This window comes from Triplophysa rosa, linkage group LG7 (genome assembly GCF_024868665.1).
Source record: "Triplophysa rosa linkage group LG7, Trosa_1v2, whole genome shotgun sequence".
Classification (NCBI taxonomy): domain Eukaryota; kingdom Metazoa; phylum Chordata; class Actinopteri; order Cypriniformes; family Nemacheilidae; genus Triplophysa; species Triplophysa rosa.
Genome location: NC_079896.1, coordinates 6,015,593 through 6,031,845, shown reverse-complemented (window position 1 = coordinate 6,031,845; position 16,253 = coordinate 6,015,593). Strand labels below are relative to the sequence as shown.

At 37.6% G+C, this 16,253-nt stretch overlaps 1 protein-coding gene across 1 annotated transcript in view; it reads right to left on the bottom strand.

Annotated features, from left to right (window-relative positions):
• Nucleotides 1–10,351: 10,351 nt before the first annotated feature.
• Nucleotides 10,352–16,253, bottom strand: part of shq1 (SHQ1, H/ACA ribonucleoprotein assembly factor) — a 34,326-nt gene continuing 28,424 nt past the window's right edge. The window contains exon 12 of the mRNA XM_057339024.1: nucleotides 10,352–11,188. Coding sequence (XP_057195007.1) covers nucleotides 10,723–11,188 — 466 coding nt within the window. The 3' untranslated portion in view covers nucleotides 10,352–10,722. The remainder of the gene's footprint in view (nucleotides 11,189–16,253) is intronic.

The window sequence follows — 16,253 nt, the reverse complement described above, 5'->3', positions numbered from 1 at the left end:
GAATGTTGATCTATAAACTCTATTTAAAAGAACAGTTAAATAGGAAAATTGAACAATCACTCATTGACTCTTACTATCTTTTATTTCTTTTCATGTATTTTCCAACGAAAGTAAAAAGGTGAAAATGACTAAGCTACAATTTCAGGGCAAAGTTTTACGGGAACCTTTTTATGAGTTTGACAGCCTCAGTCCCCATTCACTTTCATTATATGAAAGAGATGAGGTAAGACATTTTTTGCTTTTTCACAGATTAAAGATAAACATGACACAATGACATGATAATGAGTAAGGCCGGTTTCAAATTAGCCCTTTTGGTGCGCAACCGGGTTTGATTAAAGTTAGTTTTCGGTTCGGTTCGTTTGGATGATGTGAATGCTGTCTTCCAAACCCTTCCAAATTTTCACACTATCGGCCAGTTTAAATAATTTAAAAACAGCCAATGATCAGGGCCGATATATCTTGTCAATCAAAAGAGGAAAGGAAAATGCAATGATTTTGTGCTCTGAATATAGAAAGTGTTAAGTAACCTCACCAGTTTGATCTCACATTCAGAAAGTTAAGAAATATTCATTTATATCGACAGATATCAAGCTGAATAATCGGTATCGGTGCATCTCTACTTATACCAACATCAAGGAAAACATTTTAACCTTGGTAAGGACATTCAAGTTCTTCAGCTCATTTTTCTTATCTATGGGAGGACTCAGCTGGTTTATTTTCACATTTATTTTACGTAACAGTTTTATCAGGCAGAAACTTCAGAGTACCCGAGGAGGAGATGCACTATACAAACAGTGTTCAAGCTCTCTATGAAAGTTAGCAGGGTGTAGCTCAGGGTTCAAAAGTCAACATTCACCTTGAGAATGTAATGCACTCAGTAATAATCCATTCAGAGATTACATAAGAAGCAACAAATTCCACTCAACTTTGCATCTTATCTCACTTGACACACATTCCAGGGCTTGACTTCACGAGTTAGTCATTGCACTTCTCTGTTATGCAGACAACATCTTTGACCCTGCAAGTGTTGAAAGCCAATACAATGCTTAAAATATATCAATATATAAATATTGGTCTTGGCTCACGGTCTAACAGTCTACTTGAAATGTAAAGTGATAATTACCTCAAGCACAGGTCAGTCCCAATGTCAGAAAATGTTAATGTACGATGGCTTTGTAAATATTACAGCATTTGACTCCAGGACACTATTATGCTGTATGCACAATGTCTCATTTCTAACCTCAGAATTCTGTTGGCATTGACAAGACAAGGGAAGTTCTTGATAGTCCCAAGAATCCTTGAGAGACAGGAAGGAGGCAGCAGCAAGAGAGACCCAGACAACATCAGAGTGACATTCTAATGGTGTACTGGGCTGATGAAAGCCATTGAAGCAGCTCCTTACACATTCCCTTCATCACTCGAGTGTGTGTATATGTGTGACATATACAGAATATGTTTGCTGCACATCAAATGATTGATTGATTGATATTACTTTTTTCAAACACATTACATGTGCCTGATATGTGTAGCCTACATGTTTGTATAACACTTAGCTCTGATTCAAAATCTACTGAGCAGCCTAACTAGATGGCATATTAAGGCATCACAACACACTCCTGATGTGTCACGGAAAATTCCAACACAGTCTCAAGGGAATTTGTGATATTGTCACGAAATGTAATCTATTAATTCGTGGACACGAATTTCCCCTTTTTTTGTGTGTCACCCAGCACGACTGTCAATCTAACGTGGTAACTTTCAAATGTCTAAATATATACCAACGTAATCTGATGTGAATTTGTACCTATTTCACGAGGTGACTCATTCATTTGATTTATTATAATTTGACTTTGCCACTGTGACGTTATTCGTCACTTTATTATTTGTGCGTTTTTGCGCAATTTGCCGTTGCGGCTGTGATTTTAAGGTTTGAGTTGGGGTAAGGTGTTGGTTATCTACCTCCTTAAATATGTACGACTTCCTATCAGGTTATAAATATATAAATGTTTATACACACGCGGTCTGTATATTGAAAGTTCGTGCTGACTGACACGAAAAAGGGGGAAATTGGTGTCCAAGAACACGAATCAGTAGATTCTAGAATAGATGCCACGAACTGTTGTAAGACTGGGTTGGAAATTCGTACGTGTTTTGCGAGGTGGCTAATTCATATGAATTGTGAATTGTAAAAAATTGTGAATTGTACAAAAACATACTTTAGATAAAAGCAATACTGAAGCCCCTCCCCTAACCCCGCCCCAAAACCTAACGTCACTGGCACGAAAGCAAATCGTACTAAAACGTACGAATAAGATCGCATAAATTCATATGAATCAGCCGTCTCGTACAATAGCTGCGAATTCCTGTGATGTTGTGTTGGGGTTGTTAAAAAAGTTAAGCAGGGTTGCTATTCCGCACATTCATTTTTAGCAGTAATGCATGTATTGCTTTCTAGCGCGACAATCCCAGAATGCATTGCAACATAGTAAACCAATATCTAAGACAGACTAATGAAAAATTCTTCTAAATGTATCAACACCTTTTTTTTGTATTACTACAGTAGTATTGCTTTTTTGCAGTAATGTAAATTTATGTGTACACATGTACTATATGAATATGAATGAATTTTCCAGATTTTTTTTACGGCTGTTTGACCTGTATTTTAAATTTTTCGTTGAGTTGTGTTTTATGGTTACCAGAAATGTTGGTAAAATCAATGGCTAAAAAACAAAAAATTGACAACTATGCCAGAATATCAGTTCCAAAAATGCTCAAACAACACAATGCAGTGCAAATTCAATACAGATCAAACAGCTGTATTAAAATGAGTATTTTGTGCCCTACTTTTACAAATTATTTTTGACAACGTGGCTAGCATGTTTTGTGTGTGTTGGCTAGGCTTCCTGTTTTAGTCTATGTGTACTACTATAATTGTGTGGTGTGCAGATGTAATGCACACTGCTCAGGGAGTGAGAGCAGTGCCACAGGAGTCAGAGAGCAATCCAGGGGGTGACAAGCCAACACGTTCAGCAATGCACATGTAAGGAGATCTGTCTCTCTACACCATATCCCTAGTGGCACTATGAGGCACTCTATGTATGTGTGTGTGTAAGGAATGAGAGAACAGACACTAAGCCAAGCATGTGACAGTGCCGCAACCTTGCAAACTATGAACAGATAACAAGGCATGGGTGGAGTGAATGCATGACATGCTATATATCAATATTAAGGCTTGTAATAGGTGAGTGAAATACACAAACAAAAACAATAAGGTTTAAAGATGAACTCAGAGAGAGAGAGAGATGTATTAGGTCTGATTGAATAACCTTTGCCCCTTAGCTGATAGGAAATGGAAGAAATGTGAAGACATGTTGCCAAACCGTGCAAAAAAGTTCACATTATAATCTTTAAGACCATGTTTTCATTACTTTAAATTGCACATTAATTTTTACTATTGTAAATACTGCAATCCGGTATCTTTTTTACAGCAATCTTTAGGATCACATTATCATTGCTTTAAAACCGAACATTACCTTTGACAATTGTAAATACTTTCTTTTAAAAATGCATAACATTTTCTGTATAGAATTTATGCATTGTGAAAAGCAGAATACAAACAAATGTGAGTTGAACTGAACTGAAACGTGAAAACACGAGACACATCTTACTCCAAATGTAGCAACGTCGTCTCCTTGGACTTTTTAATTCCTGAAGACAAACGTGGTTTGCATAAAAACGCTAACACGTGTTAAAACCTCAACAAAGAACGCAAGCTTTCAGGATTAAACTGTGTGTGAACGTGATGCACAGATCTACCGTTGTTCCTCAGCTGGAAAATGAGAGTGAAACTTAGGAAACTAAGAGAAGAACTTTGACAGGTTGGCTCGGTGCCTCTGTGGCTTCCAATTCCCCCACTCTGTTCCAACAACAACTTGCGCTAAAATATTAACAATCTCTGACTTTAGTTTCGCATGGAAAACAAATAAGGGATCGAGGCTTTTCTCAAAGCAGCAATTCTTCAAAGTCGAGATTTATAGCACGGTTTAGTCAGCTCTGCGGCGAGGATTGAATTCTGGGTAAAACTACACTGACATTGCCACGCTGACTTGTGAAGCGTTTACACAAATATGACACTCTTGAAAAGCTGAATGAACTTAAATAAGAGCCCTTTGGCACAATAGAGGAAATCAACTCTTAGAGGCTGAAAATATCTTCAGTGTCTCAGACAATGGGAGTGTATTCACATTACAGTCAGGCTACTTGAATCTGACACCTCGGCTAATTGTTACTGTAGCCTTGAGAGTCAGGCTGAACAGCTCGAGATTCAGCGCAGAGAAGAATGTCTCTGTTATCTGAGAGAGAACTGTGCGACATGGCTTCAAGACACTCATTCTTTCTAACATACACCAGTGTAGCAAAAACTGACCTTGTTAGATAGGCGGAAGTAAAAATGTCCATTAGGAAGACTAATATCAAATATCTATCGTAAGTTAAGAGTGATTGAAAACACTTGTGTATGTTATACTCAACCTAAATTCGACATTTAAAGGGAAAGTTTACCCAAAAATAAAAATTATGTCATTATATAATCGCCTTCAAGTTTTTCCAAATCTGTACAAATTTCGTTGTTCTGTTGAACACAAAAGAAGATATTCCGTATAATGTAGGAAAGCAAACAGTTCTGGTGCACTTTTGACTACCATTGTCATTTTTCCTAGTCAATGGGGTCCAAGAACTGTTTGGTTACAAGCATTTGTCCAAATATATTTCTCTGTGTTTATCAGAACAAAGACATTTATACAGGTTTGAAACAACTAGAGAGGGACTGCGGACTGACTGGCCATCCCAGCTCCAGCTCAAGCAATTCCATCCCCAACCAAGAGCAAAGACGGACTACTTGTCACATTAATGCTAAATTTATAATACTTAGTATTTCATGCTAAACTTACATCACATGACAGCAGTTTGAAGTTATAGCTGCACTCAGTTACATTATGCTATTACTATTCTCCCTGCTTTTAACATTCCTCTGTTGTCTGATATCGATCACAAAATAAGACAAAATTAGACCTAAACAGTTTCAACAAATGAAATTTCCAAAATCACAACTAATAAGCTCGACCTATTTTACATAAACATTTACTCAGTAACTTTTAATCAAAGTCACTGAGTGCAGCTGTGACACGTCAGAGGAGACCTGGCCCTCCCGGCTGAGACTGGTTTCTCCCGAGGTTTCTGTTTCTCCATTTATTTATCATTGGAGTTTGGGTTCCTCGCCACAGGGCCGTGTTGGCTTGCTCACCAGAAGACTGCATTTATTAGATATTATTTACTAGAATGATCTCGCTTGTTCTATAAACACCATGCACTGTGCTGTGTTTGACCTTTCTGTGTTTTTCTGTTTTTCTTATTTTCTGCTGTAAAGCTGCTTTGGAACAATTGAATTGAGTAATTCATGACAGAATTTTCACATTTGGGTGAACTATCCGTTTAACAGATTGTTGCTTGGATGTTCAAATTTATTTTCAGGAAAAGGACAAAACACTGTACTTTTTAATGATTAAATACTGTGTTGTCAAAGTTTACAAGCACGTTTTAATATTTTTTATTGGTTAGATATTTGCAAAACCCAGTGACAGACATAAAGGGTGACTAATAATAATGATTTATGGCAAAAAAAAAAGAAAGAAATATAAAGATACGAGGTTTCAGGACAGTAGCGAGATGCTGAGTATGCCAATTATAGTGCCTCAAAACATACTCTCATTGGAATCTGTAGCATTTTTTCATATGATTTCAAACAAGTCTTTATTAAAGGAGTTGTAAGACAATCCAAACCAGTTAGTTCTGAGGTAAATAGTACCGTTACAAACTTTTATTAGAAGCAACAATGATTTTGAAAATCGGACAAAAAACAAAAGAAGAGATGTGTAATGTACTGTACATCTATAATAAGTGAATGGAAAACAATCCCATGAAGCATTGCGAATTATGTTAAAATTTTTATATAAAACAAGTTGATTCAAAATGATTGCTTATGAGTACAGAAATAATATATTTTAAGTTACTTCATATTTTGTAAAAATGTAAAAAAAACAATTTCAGCAAAATATTCAGATTATACATGTTTAAGCAATATAATAAGATATATACGGTACAAATCAGAGGTTGGTTTGACTTTCCTTTTGACGGACAGGTTTTGTAAAAATTCTGTCACAATCAATTATTACCAGTCATTTTATTAACATTAAAATATGAAAAGTAAGACATGTAATAGCTTTTGCTTTCATTGACATGTAATTTTGATCAATAACTGACAGGGCGATCATGTAGGCTAGATTATATTTATGTAAAAAAGAAAACAAATAAACACCAACTCACGTCATTTTTTACAATCCAATAAATCAGTTTATTGACAGTGTAATCTGTCAAAGTGACGGCAGGCATTTAGATTTTTCCATCATTGCCAAAACAATTAAGTCATGGATGGAAAATATAAATGTTTATAACCTCAGATATAAACATAAGAGTGTAGGGAGATTTACTATGTTGACTGTGGGTAATGCTGCTTTTAACCCCAAAATTCTACTATCAAACACAATAAAAATCAGGTTAAAATAATGCAGAATTAAAGCTTCAACAGTGTCAAATTTCAAGAATCATTAACCTCTGAGCTCAGTTTGGGTCTGCTTTTAAGATTTGTACTAACTAGTCTATGGAATAAATAAATGAGCTGTTCTTACTCTACTGTACTCTACTGGTGATCAATTGAAGTAACAAAAAGAAAGCTAACCAAACTGCTAAGACTGATAAACAAAGAGACAGATGGTTGACAACACATGGAAAGAAGTCATTGGAGAAGTCAAGCCCTGGAGAGCAACAGATTCATTTCTCCTTTAGGGTTATTCGTCCGCTCAAGTACCGGAATCACATCACTTAAAAGGGAACGAGATTGAGTTTTCTATTAGTTTGGCACACTGGGGATCCTGCGTGTGGGGTGAACACGTTGTCCTTGTTCTGTCAGCATTAAACCTACAGTGCACTTCAGGACAATCTGAGGCAATGTGTTACCCAGATTTCAGCAGCCTGAAAGACTGTGCAGTCATTTTAATGATGTCTGACAGAACAGGCAACGAATCTCACTTTTAAAGGGATAGTGCGCAACATTTACAATGCTAAAACACTTTCAAATCCTGATTTAATGTGAAGGGACAAGTGTAAGTAAGACATTAGAAACGAGAAATTCTGCAAATACTGTAACATGTTCAAAACATTGTTCTGCTTGTTTAGGCACTTTCATAACTTTCAACATACAGAGACCGGATAAGATAGAGACTTAGACGTGGGTTAATTTTGTATTTATAGAAACACACATATATGCATATATTTGAGCAAAAAAAAATAATAATAAACATTTATATATATAATTTAAATTATTGGTAAATATAAATCAATACACATATTTCCTAAATATGTATACATGTATGTGTGTGTTTATAAATACAAAATTAATATGCACAGTACACAGGCATATATTATGTAAACACAAACTTTTATTCTGGATTCGATTAATCGCGATTAATCACGATTAATCGTTTGACAGCCCTATTTACGAAAGCATTTAAAGATGAGCAGAATCTAGACTTTAACAAGAAGCACCTAAGTGTCAAAGCTGGTCGTAATTACGGCACGAGAGAAAAAAAAACCTCTCGCAACACGACCACATTCATCTGGTTTTGCCAGCTGAATACATTTAAAAGGCACAAATGTCCCCTTAGCTGCAGGTGAAACCTATTAAAACTTGGCTGGGAAAAGCACAAGCCAGCGAACGGTGCGAAGCACCAGCCCGGTTCCCAGGGGTGGGCATCATAATGGGAAATATAGGCACCTCTTTACAATGAAAAACGGTGATTCAACAGACTGTCACTTAATCAATGGAGGAGCCCACAGGGGAGATACTGCTACAGCCTATGGGCTCCCACAAGCTACAGAGCAATGAAGTGAAAATAAAGAATGGAGGCATGAAGGAGGAGGGTTTGATAGAGGTCGGACAAATGATCGGGCTCCCAAGGTGCCGCCGGAGAGCCTGGTCGGACACGCTCTGAGGGAGCCGCTTTAACGACATCATCCATCCTTAACACAGTGCAACGGACAGAGAGAGGGTATATAGAAAAAGGAGAATTGTGAAGCCGAGAGAGACTGACAGACATGAAGATCTCTAGTTACGGAGTCTGTCTCCGAGGTATTAGACAGACTTACTCGGTGACTGAGAAGGGCACACTGCCAAGCACTCACTGACTGAAAGAGTATATCGAGTAAGCTGCTTCTTACTTCAAAGCTAAAAGACAAACTGCATTTTATATAATGAATATGAAATGGAATGCTCAAGCTTTTATACTGCTTTAATATGATCGAAAAAACATTTAGGATGGGACATGATTTTTTTCGGTTATTTTCAAATGATTTTCCGCAATAAAATTCGTAACTATTTCATAATATGGCTAATTTGTATGAATTTGTACAATATCATTCATATATTTTACGACTTGCTTTTCATACTTAATACTTGCTTTTCATACATAAAAAAACATTTAAGATGGGTCATGATTTTTCGAAAGATTTTTTTTGAATGTTTTTACAATGTAGCTAATTTGTAGGAAGTCGTATATTAGCATTCGCATATTTTACGACTTGCTTTCGCACCAGTGACATTTAGGGTTTAAGGGTTGGGTTTAGTATTGCCGTTTTCTACTAATTATACATTTTTGTACGATTCACGTAATACACTGTAAAAAAATATTTTTAACGAAATTTTCACGTATTCTTGAAATGTGATAAAAATTCTCAAATTACAGAAATAGACAGCAAATCTACAAGCTGATGTGTAAAATAACTTGAAAAACATGTTATTTTACGTCTTTTTCTAGACTCCCCAACTTTTGCTTTTTACAAGTATTTTTTACAGTGTACGAATACGTATGAATCAGCCACCTAGTGTTTGTTACGAATTGCTGTGTGATTGTGTTGATATATTTTGTGGAAGACAGTTTATGAAATAATACAAATGTAAAAAACATTTAATGTCATCCCGCCTTTAGAAAACATAGATGGAAACAGTTAACGCTGTTATGGTACAAAAATAATGATCGTCTATGGTTAACAGCTCTGCGAAGGGAACATTGTGTGCTTTATTGTGCATAAACAATACCTATTATCCAATCAGCATCATGAAATTTTAAATGTCATCTCAACCAAAAAATCTTTACTCGCATTCCTATTTTAGCCGATTTTAATGCCATTGCTTGTCTTGTTGGTTAAAGCTTAAAGCTCTTTAAGAAAAACACTTGGACTTAAGTTGCATTCTGCCATCTCATCTCCTCAATTCCCACTTGCACATTACACAACCCCCTGTCCATCCGCCTGACAAGCGCTTGCCTGTTTGTCTTCTCGCCTCTCTACAATATCGAACTGTTTTCACCAGACCACCCTTCAGTCGCACGGGACCGATCAATCAATCAATTTAACTCAAAACTGCCGTGAACGGAGTTAAACTGCAGAGCAATTAGAAATTTTGTAAAACTAAATTTTGACATTTTTGTTCAATTTTGAGGATGCTTAAACTGTAAAAGCAAATTTAGCAAGCTGTCAATAAAATAAAAAAATATATTTGTTTTACACACCGTTACCACATGCAAAGCAATCTGACAACAACAATAAAGCAAAAAAAATTGACATAATATTTGACAAGAGATAAATAATCAAAATACAAGGGTTCTTCTCAGCAAAATTGTTTTGCTGACCTTATCACAACAGAAACATGAGATTAACAGGGCAGCGACTAACATTTCCTGTAGACATACTCCCACCCCCTCTTCTGTACGTTATCGGCAAACAACCTCCCACTCATTGACTTCCAAGGAAATGACAGCGTGCAGCTGAAACACGCTAATCTCACGCTCTTCAGAGCGAACGGCAGACAGGATGAAAACAGCATCATCGCAGGCGGCAGAAACTCACTGTAAAGATCACATCAGATAATAACCCACAAACATTTCTTTGAAGAGCTGGAGGACTGGAGACTTTCGACTTGAGTAATGTGTGAGAAAAATCCGTTTGATCGAGATGTTTGTGTAGGTCGCAAGCTTTTAACTATTTTAAATCAGGTACTTGTAAAAAATGATATATACATATTTAGCTTAAAAAATTCAGCCTATACAAATATCTATTTTAAATATTATTTATGCAAATTAATAGTAATATAATAATAATATGAATACATTTAATAAAACAATAAATTTAATAAAAGATTAACTTTTAAAGTTATAATACATTTTAACACAAAAAACTGAGTTATACACTTAAAAATGTGAAAAATATTTAATACAACACTTGCCAGAATAACAAACATACAGTGACTGTGTTCAAACAAACAGTTGAGATGACACCAGAAATATATCCATCAATTTTATCGATAAAAGCACAAGCTTAGATTTAGGGATACATCCATTAGTACTAACGTAAAGGAATCTTAATGTCCAAGTCACGAACTTTCCACTAATGTCCTTTAGATTCCCCTGTGAGATCTTCATCATCACTGTCCATTCCATCAGCGGTTACGATACGCAGCGGATTCTTTTGAAGGCAGACATCAAGTAGCTCTCTACTGGTTGCTGTTTTCCTGTCTTCTCTTTCCGTCCCGACTGCACATTGGTGGTGGTCTCTCTACCCCCCACTCTCTCCCTCAGTGTTTCTCCTGCTAATAGATTGTGTTGCCTGAGGCACATCCTCCTCAATCCTGAGCGCCTCCCCCAACCTCTCTCCCAGCTCCTCGATCATCCGCCCGGGCTCACGTGGCTCTCCGCTCCGGAGCTGCACGAGGAGGTGCGAGTCTCTCCCGTCAGTCACTGCGTCCTCTTTCAAGACATCACAGCTGACCCAGGGTTCAAGAGGTCTGACTTCTGTGTTTCCTTCATGCTGAGTGACAGCGCTGGGATCTGCTTCCTCTGTGTCTTCGCCCTCCGAATCGTCGTCGCTGCTCGAGTCATCATCGCTGTCGTCTTCACCTTCTTCTTCTTCTTTCACCACAAGTTCAGCTGCATGCTCCAAAAGCTCCAGCTCCAGGTCTAGATGGCTCTTCTGCAGCTTGGCTTTACGTAGGAGCTCAGCAAGGGCGATCACATGTTTGGATCTGGTGGAGGAGTAAAGACAAAATATTCAAATGAGATATTTACAGTGGAGTAATGAAGGATAAATTGGTGATGGGATTTTAAAGAGGAACTTTTTTTTAACTGATAAAGGACCGTTTTTTTCTTAAACCTCATTTTATGGTTTCATACATGAACATGGCTGAACAACTAATACCCAAAAATGAAGGAGTGATAGTTCACCCTCTTGTCATTTCAAACCTGTATGACTTGTCAATGGGTACCGGTTACCAACATTCTTCAAAATATCTTTTGTGTTCTGGAGAAGAAAGTCAAACAGGTTTGAAATCACAGGGTGAGTGAATGTTGACAGAAGTTTCATTTTTGGGTGAACTTTAAACTCACTTTACACCTTAAACTTCACAATACTGTACTGTATATTCATTTTCCATATCCTTACTTGAAGCTATCCTACGCCTTTGGAGAAGATTGGTGTACAAGCCACGTAGATAACTTTTATGCAGCTTTTTGTTATTTTTTAAAAAGTTAGGTGTCATTCCGTGTTAATGCACCTGCATGAATATTCTGGTAAACATCATCCTTTGCAATCCACAGAAATGTCAAAAGTTTACATAAACAAACAAGTTATTTACAGGCAACCAGTGGAAGCATGAACCAAAAAATTGGGCTTTGGCTGTTTGAGGAAATTTTTGCATTCTGCTCAAGTACAGTCGCCATGGCTACAGTAGGGAGAACTCTGTAGGATTTCAGCATGCTTATGAGCTCTGCTTTCTAGTGGGGAAATCATTTTACGACTGATGCTTCAGTAACACAAACCAGAGATACTATACAGAATAGAGAGACACATTCACATACATTTTTGAGACTGAGCAATGTTTGACCAAATGCATGTGAATCAGACAAAAATGTCTTTATTGTAATTGAATGAAGTCACTGAATTGCCTTTATCGGTTAAATGCCTAAAGTGACATGAGTAAATAATAACAGAATTTTCATTTTTGGGTGAATTATCACTTTAAGTATATTTAAAACCGAAAACATTTAGGGTATACCGAAAATGTACAACAAAAATGCTGAGCACTATGTGAAATGAAAAAGCGGAACAAAGTATTAAACGTGGCCTGATGTTGACACAATGCATGTTTTAAAAAATAAAATCTCTGAATATCGTGTTAGAGCCGGTTGCTGAGCTAGCGCGAAACATTTTGAAGAGCTTTAAAATGTTAACAGTAAAACGCAGGCGATACAGTCGACAAACACATAACATAAGCAAGATTAAATGGCTGCAGACCAAAATAAAATGCATCAATCCGAGTTTCACTAATACCACCCGTCGCCGCAAAGTTCCCCCGGGGACACGCAATATGCAAAGCAACCTGACAAAGCCTCGCTCCCGAGAAAAAATATTGCTGCAATACACTATTCTCAATGTAAAGATGCCGGTAGTACAACAGGCTCGGAGGCATACATTATTCATGTAGCAAATGTGTCTGGGTGCTGCCAAAACTCAAGTGGCTACTATTCAAAGCTGCAAGCCACTAGAAGCCTTCATCGCCATGGTGATTAGCGACGGAACGGGAGGTCGCGCTCCCGACGGTTCCGAGGTCGCGGTCATTCACGAAAAAATAAAGCACGCGAGTTGAGGCCGTCCCATCTCTCTGTGCTTCAATTAACCCACCGCTGAGAACCCCGGATTCTTCCTTATTACCGCGCAGGCCTAATGATCTCCTGAACCGCCGGAGGACAGAGACATGTAGGAGGACTCCAACGTCTCCTGAGGATACAGAGTACACAACACGCTTGGTGCCTCCAGGACGTACTTGGATAAAGAGGCAGACAGAGATTTGTTGAAGGAAAGCTGCGGTTAGAGAGAGGGATTAAATCAGCTGGACAATTTTCAGTAAGTTTTGTTTATGTATGCGGTAAATGACACGTACAATACAAGAACGTATGGAAAGTTTGTCTGCAAACAGATAACTCCAGTTTCATTTTTCAAAAATCGTGTTTGATTAAAATATTTAAGGAATTTTCCTCTCAAAATACGCAAGCAATCTGACCCTTTGTAAAATTCAGTTTCTTTAGCATTAAAGAATTTGCCATACGTTGACGACAGCCACGGTTTCAAAACAAACGTTACTGCGTATGCGCACTTTTGTGGCCCAAACTTAACACCAAACACATCCGCAAAGAGTCCCTGTAGATTATTTCTGATAACAAGCTAAAGAAATAAGTCAATTATGTGGTGCGAATACGTGTTTTTCTGTGTCTTTGGTGTGTTATAAGTTGCCCATGCATGTATTAGACACGTAAAATTGCAAAAATGAAAGTGTCGGAACAAAAGATGCATTCTATCTAAAAGCGAATGCTCACCCAGACCTGCCTGAAACGCCTCGTGTAACCACACCCCCACAAATCCACGTCAGTTCGTGGTATGATTTGATTAAGACCGCCCAAATGTATACGCAAGTCAGTACTGTCAGTACAAATGCTTTGGCACCTGATGTTCCAAATATGGTAAGAAGCGTTTCATTTCCGTCACACGCTTGCAGTATTCGACCAATCACTACGCACTGGTTAACTGGCCAATCATAGCACACCTCGCTTTTCAGAGCGATGAGCTTTGTAAAAAATCTGCGCGTTTCAGAGAGGCGGGGCAAAGAGGAGATACAAACATGCACGGTCTGTGGAAAATACAGCGTTTACATTGCATTACATCTAAAACAAATGATAATATTCGTTTTAGCTGTGTCATATGACCCCTAGTATGTCTAGCCAATATTATTTTGGGTTATCAGTAGAAGAACTGTCACTTGGGTAAACTTAAATGTGACAAAGTTGCACGACCCATTCAGCAAATTGTTTATTTAATACAATTATTATACAATCAAATATTTATATACATTTATTTGAATAAAAATGTAATAAAATATATAAACAATTTTATTATGAGCCACTAGCCAGACCAATCAACAAACACAAACCGGAAGTTAACTTCGAGTCAGGCGTGTGCATCCGATAAAACAGTCAAAAACAAATGCAAAAGACAACTGTTCCGTGCACTTCCTGGAGAGATGTGTTTGGAGGAAGTCCTGTAGAAGCGACGATGCTTCAGACATTCGCAGTGTTCCTTTCCCCCCGTGGGAAGTCATTATTGAGTTAGCATTGTAGAAGCTCGCTTGTTTTCTCTTCCTCTCTCTTTCCTTCACTTGAGCGGTAAGAGAATGCAGGCTTGCGGTGGAAACAAAGGCCCCTTTAGGGGCAAAGGATAATGCTGTACACAATTCAGTCATTACGATGGCACTGTTGTGGTTCGCCTTAATTAGCCAAGAAGAGGCGGCTTTCAAGGATGGGAAAAGAGGGAAATAAAACAGGCCTGCCGCGACAAAGACGCACCAGAGGCAGCTTGAGAAACGAGTGAAAACCTTTATGTCTGGAGAGAGCTTGCCGTGAATTACTTATCTACTTCAAACAAAGCGCTTAGACTGCTTCTAGACTGAGCTCCGTAAGACGTACAAATTAAGGACCCAGAAGGATGAAACATACCTCCGCCGTTTGAACAAGATAATGAGTCTCTTACAACAACTAAATTGGTATAACGCCGTCTGAAAACCCTTAAATACTTTGTAATCATGTCTTTAATGTTATGTCTATTTAAACGCAAACTTACAAAAAGTCACTGAAACCGAGCAAACTATTCTTTTTAAACAATGAATTTAAAGGGATAGTTCACCCCAAAATGAAAATTCTTACATCATTTACTCACCCTCATGTCATTCCAAAGATGTAAGAGACTTTCTTTCTTCCGCAGAACACAAAAGAAGATATCTTGAGGAATGTTGGTAATCAAACAACATTGGGACCCTGTATATCCTGTACATTGTATAGACACAGAACCACAGAGACATTTCTCAAAATATCTTCTTTTGTGTTCCACATTGATATATAGGTTTTGATTGACATGAGGGTGAATAAATGATGACAGATTTTTAATTTGGAATGACCTATCACACAACTTTCACACAAGTACTGTGCTTTTATTAATAAAGCAAGCACCTTTTCTTTCTATAAGCATATCTTTTTTATTGTGAATTGAACCCCTGACCTTGGTGTTGTTAGCGCAATGCTCTACCGGTTAAGCTGAATATTCCTAGCATTGCTTCCTTCAGCTTCCTGCATGTCCCTAGAGGAGAGAATTCTGGGAAGCTGGAAGGGAGAGAGCGTTGTCGCAGCCCAGACCGACTGTACAAGCCAGAGTGTTGGAATGGTGCTAAACCACACACTGAGAGCGAGTATGATCCACTTATTCGCAAGAGCTCCAAGACCAGGATCGGTTTCCTCACACCAGCGGGACGCTTCAATCCACCTCTCTCTCTCTGAGCACGCTCAAACAAGACACTTCAGTTCTCGCCAATCCCAGAGAAACCAATGTACATGTTCACAAGACTTTTCTTAACTAGAAATAAAAGCAATAAAAACAAATCATATATAAACAGTATATCGCTGCTGTACTTCTGAAACCTTGTCGCATCACATTTCTTGATTTTTATTTTTGCCATACTATAAATCATCATTATTAATCACCCTTTATGTTTGTCAGTGGATTTTGCTAATTTTGCAACAATTTTTTTAAACAATTTCAGTTAGGGACAAAATTGATCACGGGTCACAAGCGTCCATATGAGTAGCACTGATAACCAACACATTGATTTTTAAGTGTAAAGCTCGAACAATGTGGAAAAATGACCTCATATGTCAATCAAATCCAAATATGTCAGTTATATTCAACACTATCAGGCAATTTCAATCACAATCAATTCTAAACATGAAATTTAAACATGTTTGCATCATGACACCAAAGCTGATCAATATAAATAAAAGTAAAACATTCAACTCAACAAGTCTAAAAAGACGGCAAACCCCAAGACTAAAAAGGTCACAGCCAAATTCAAAGCCATGTAAACTGAAGCCGTCACTGATAACCTAAACAAAACTCAAACCAATCCCAGATCATTTAAGCTTGATTTTTACGTAATGCCAAGGGAAGCTTCCACAAATCACTCACCCACTGAAGCAAGACCTGACAGAAAA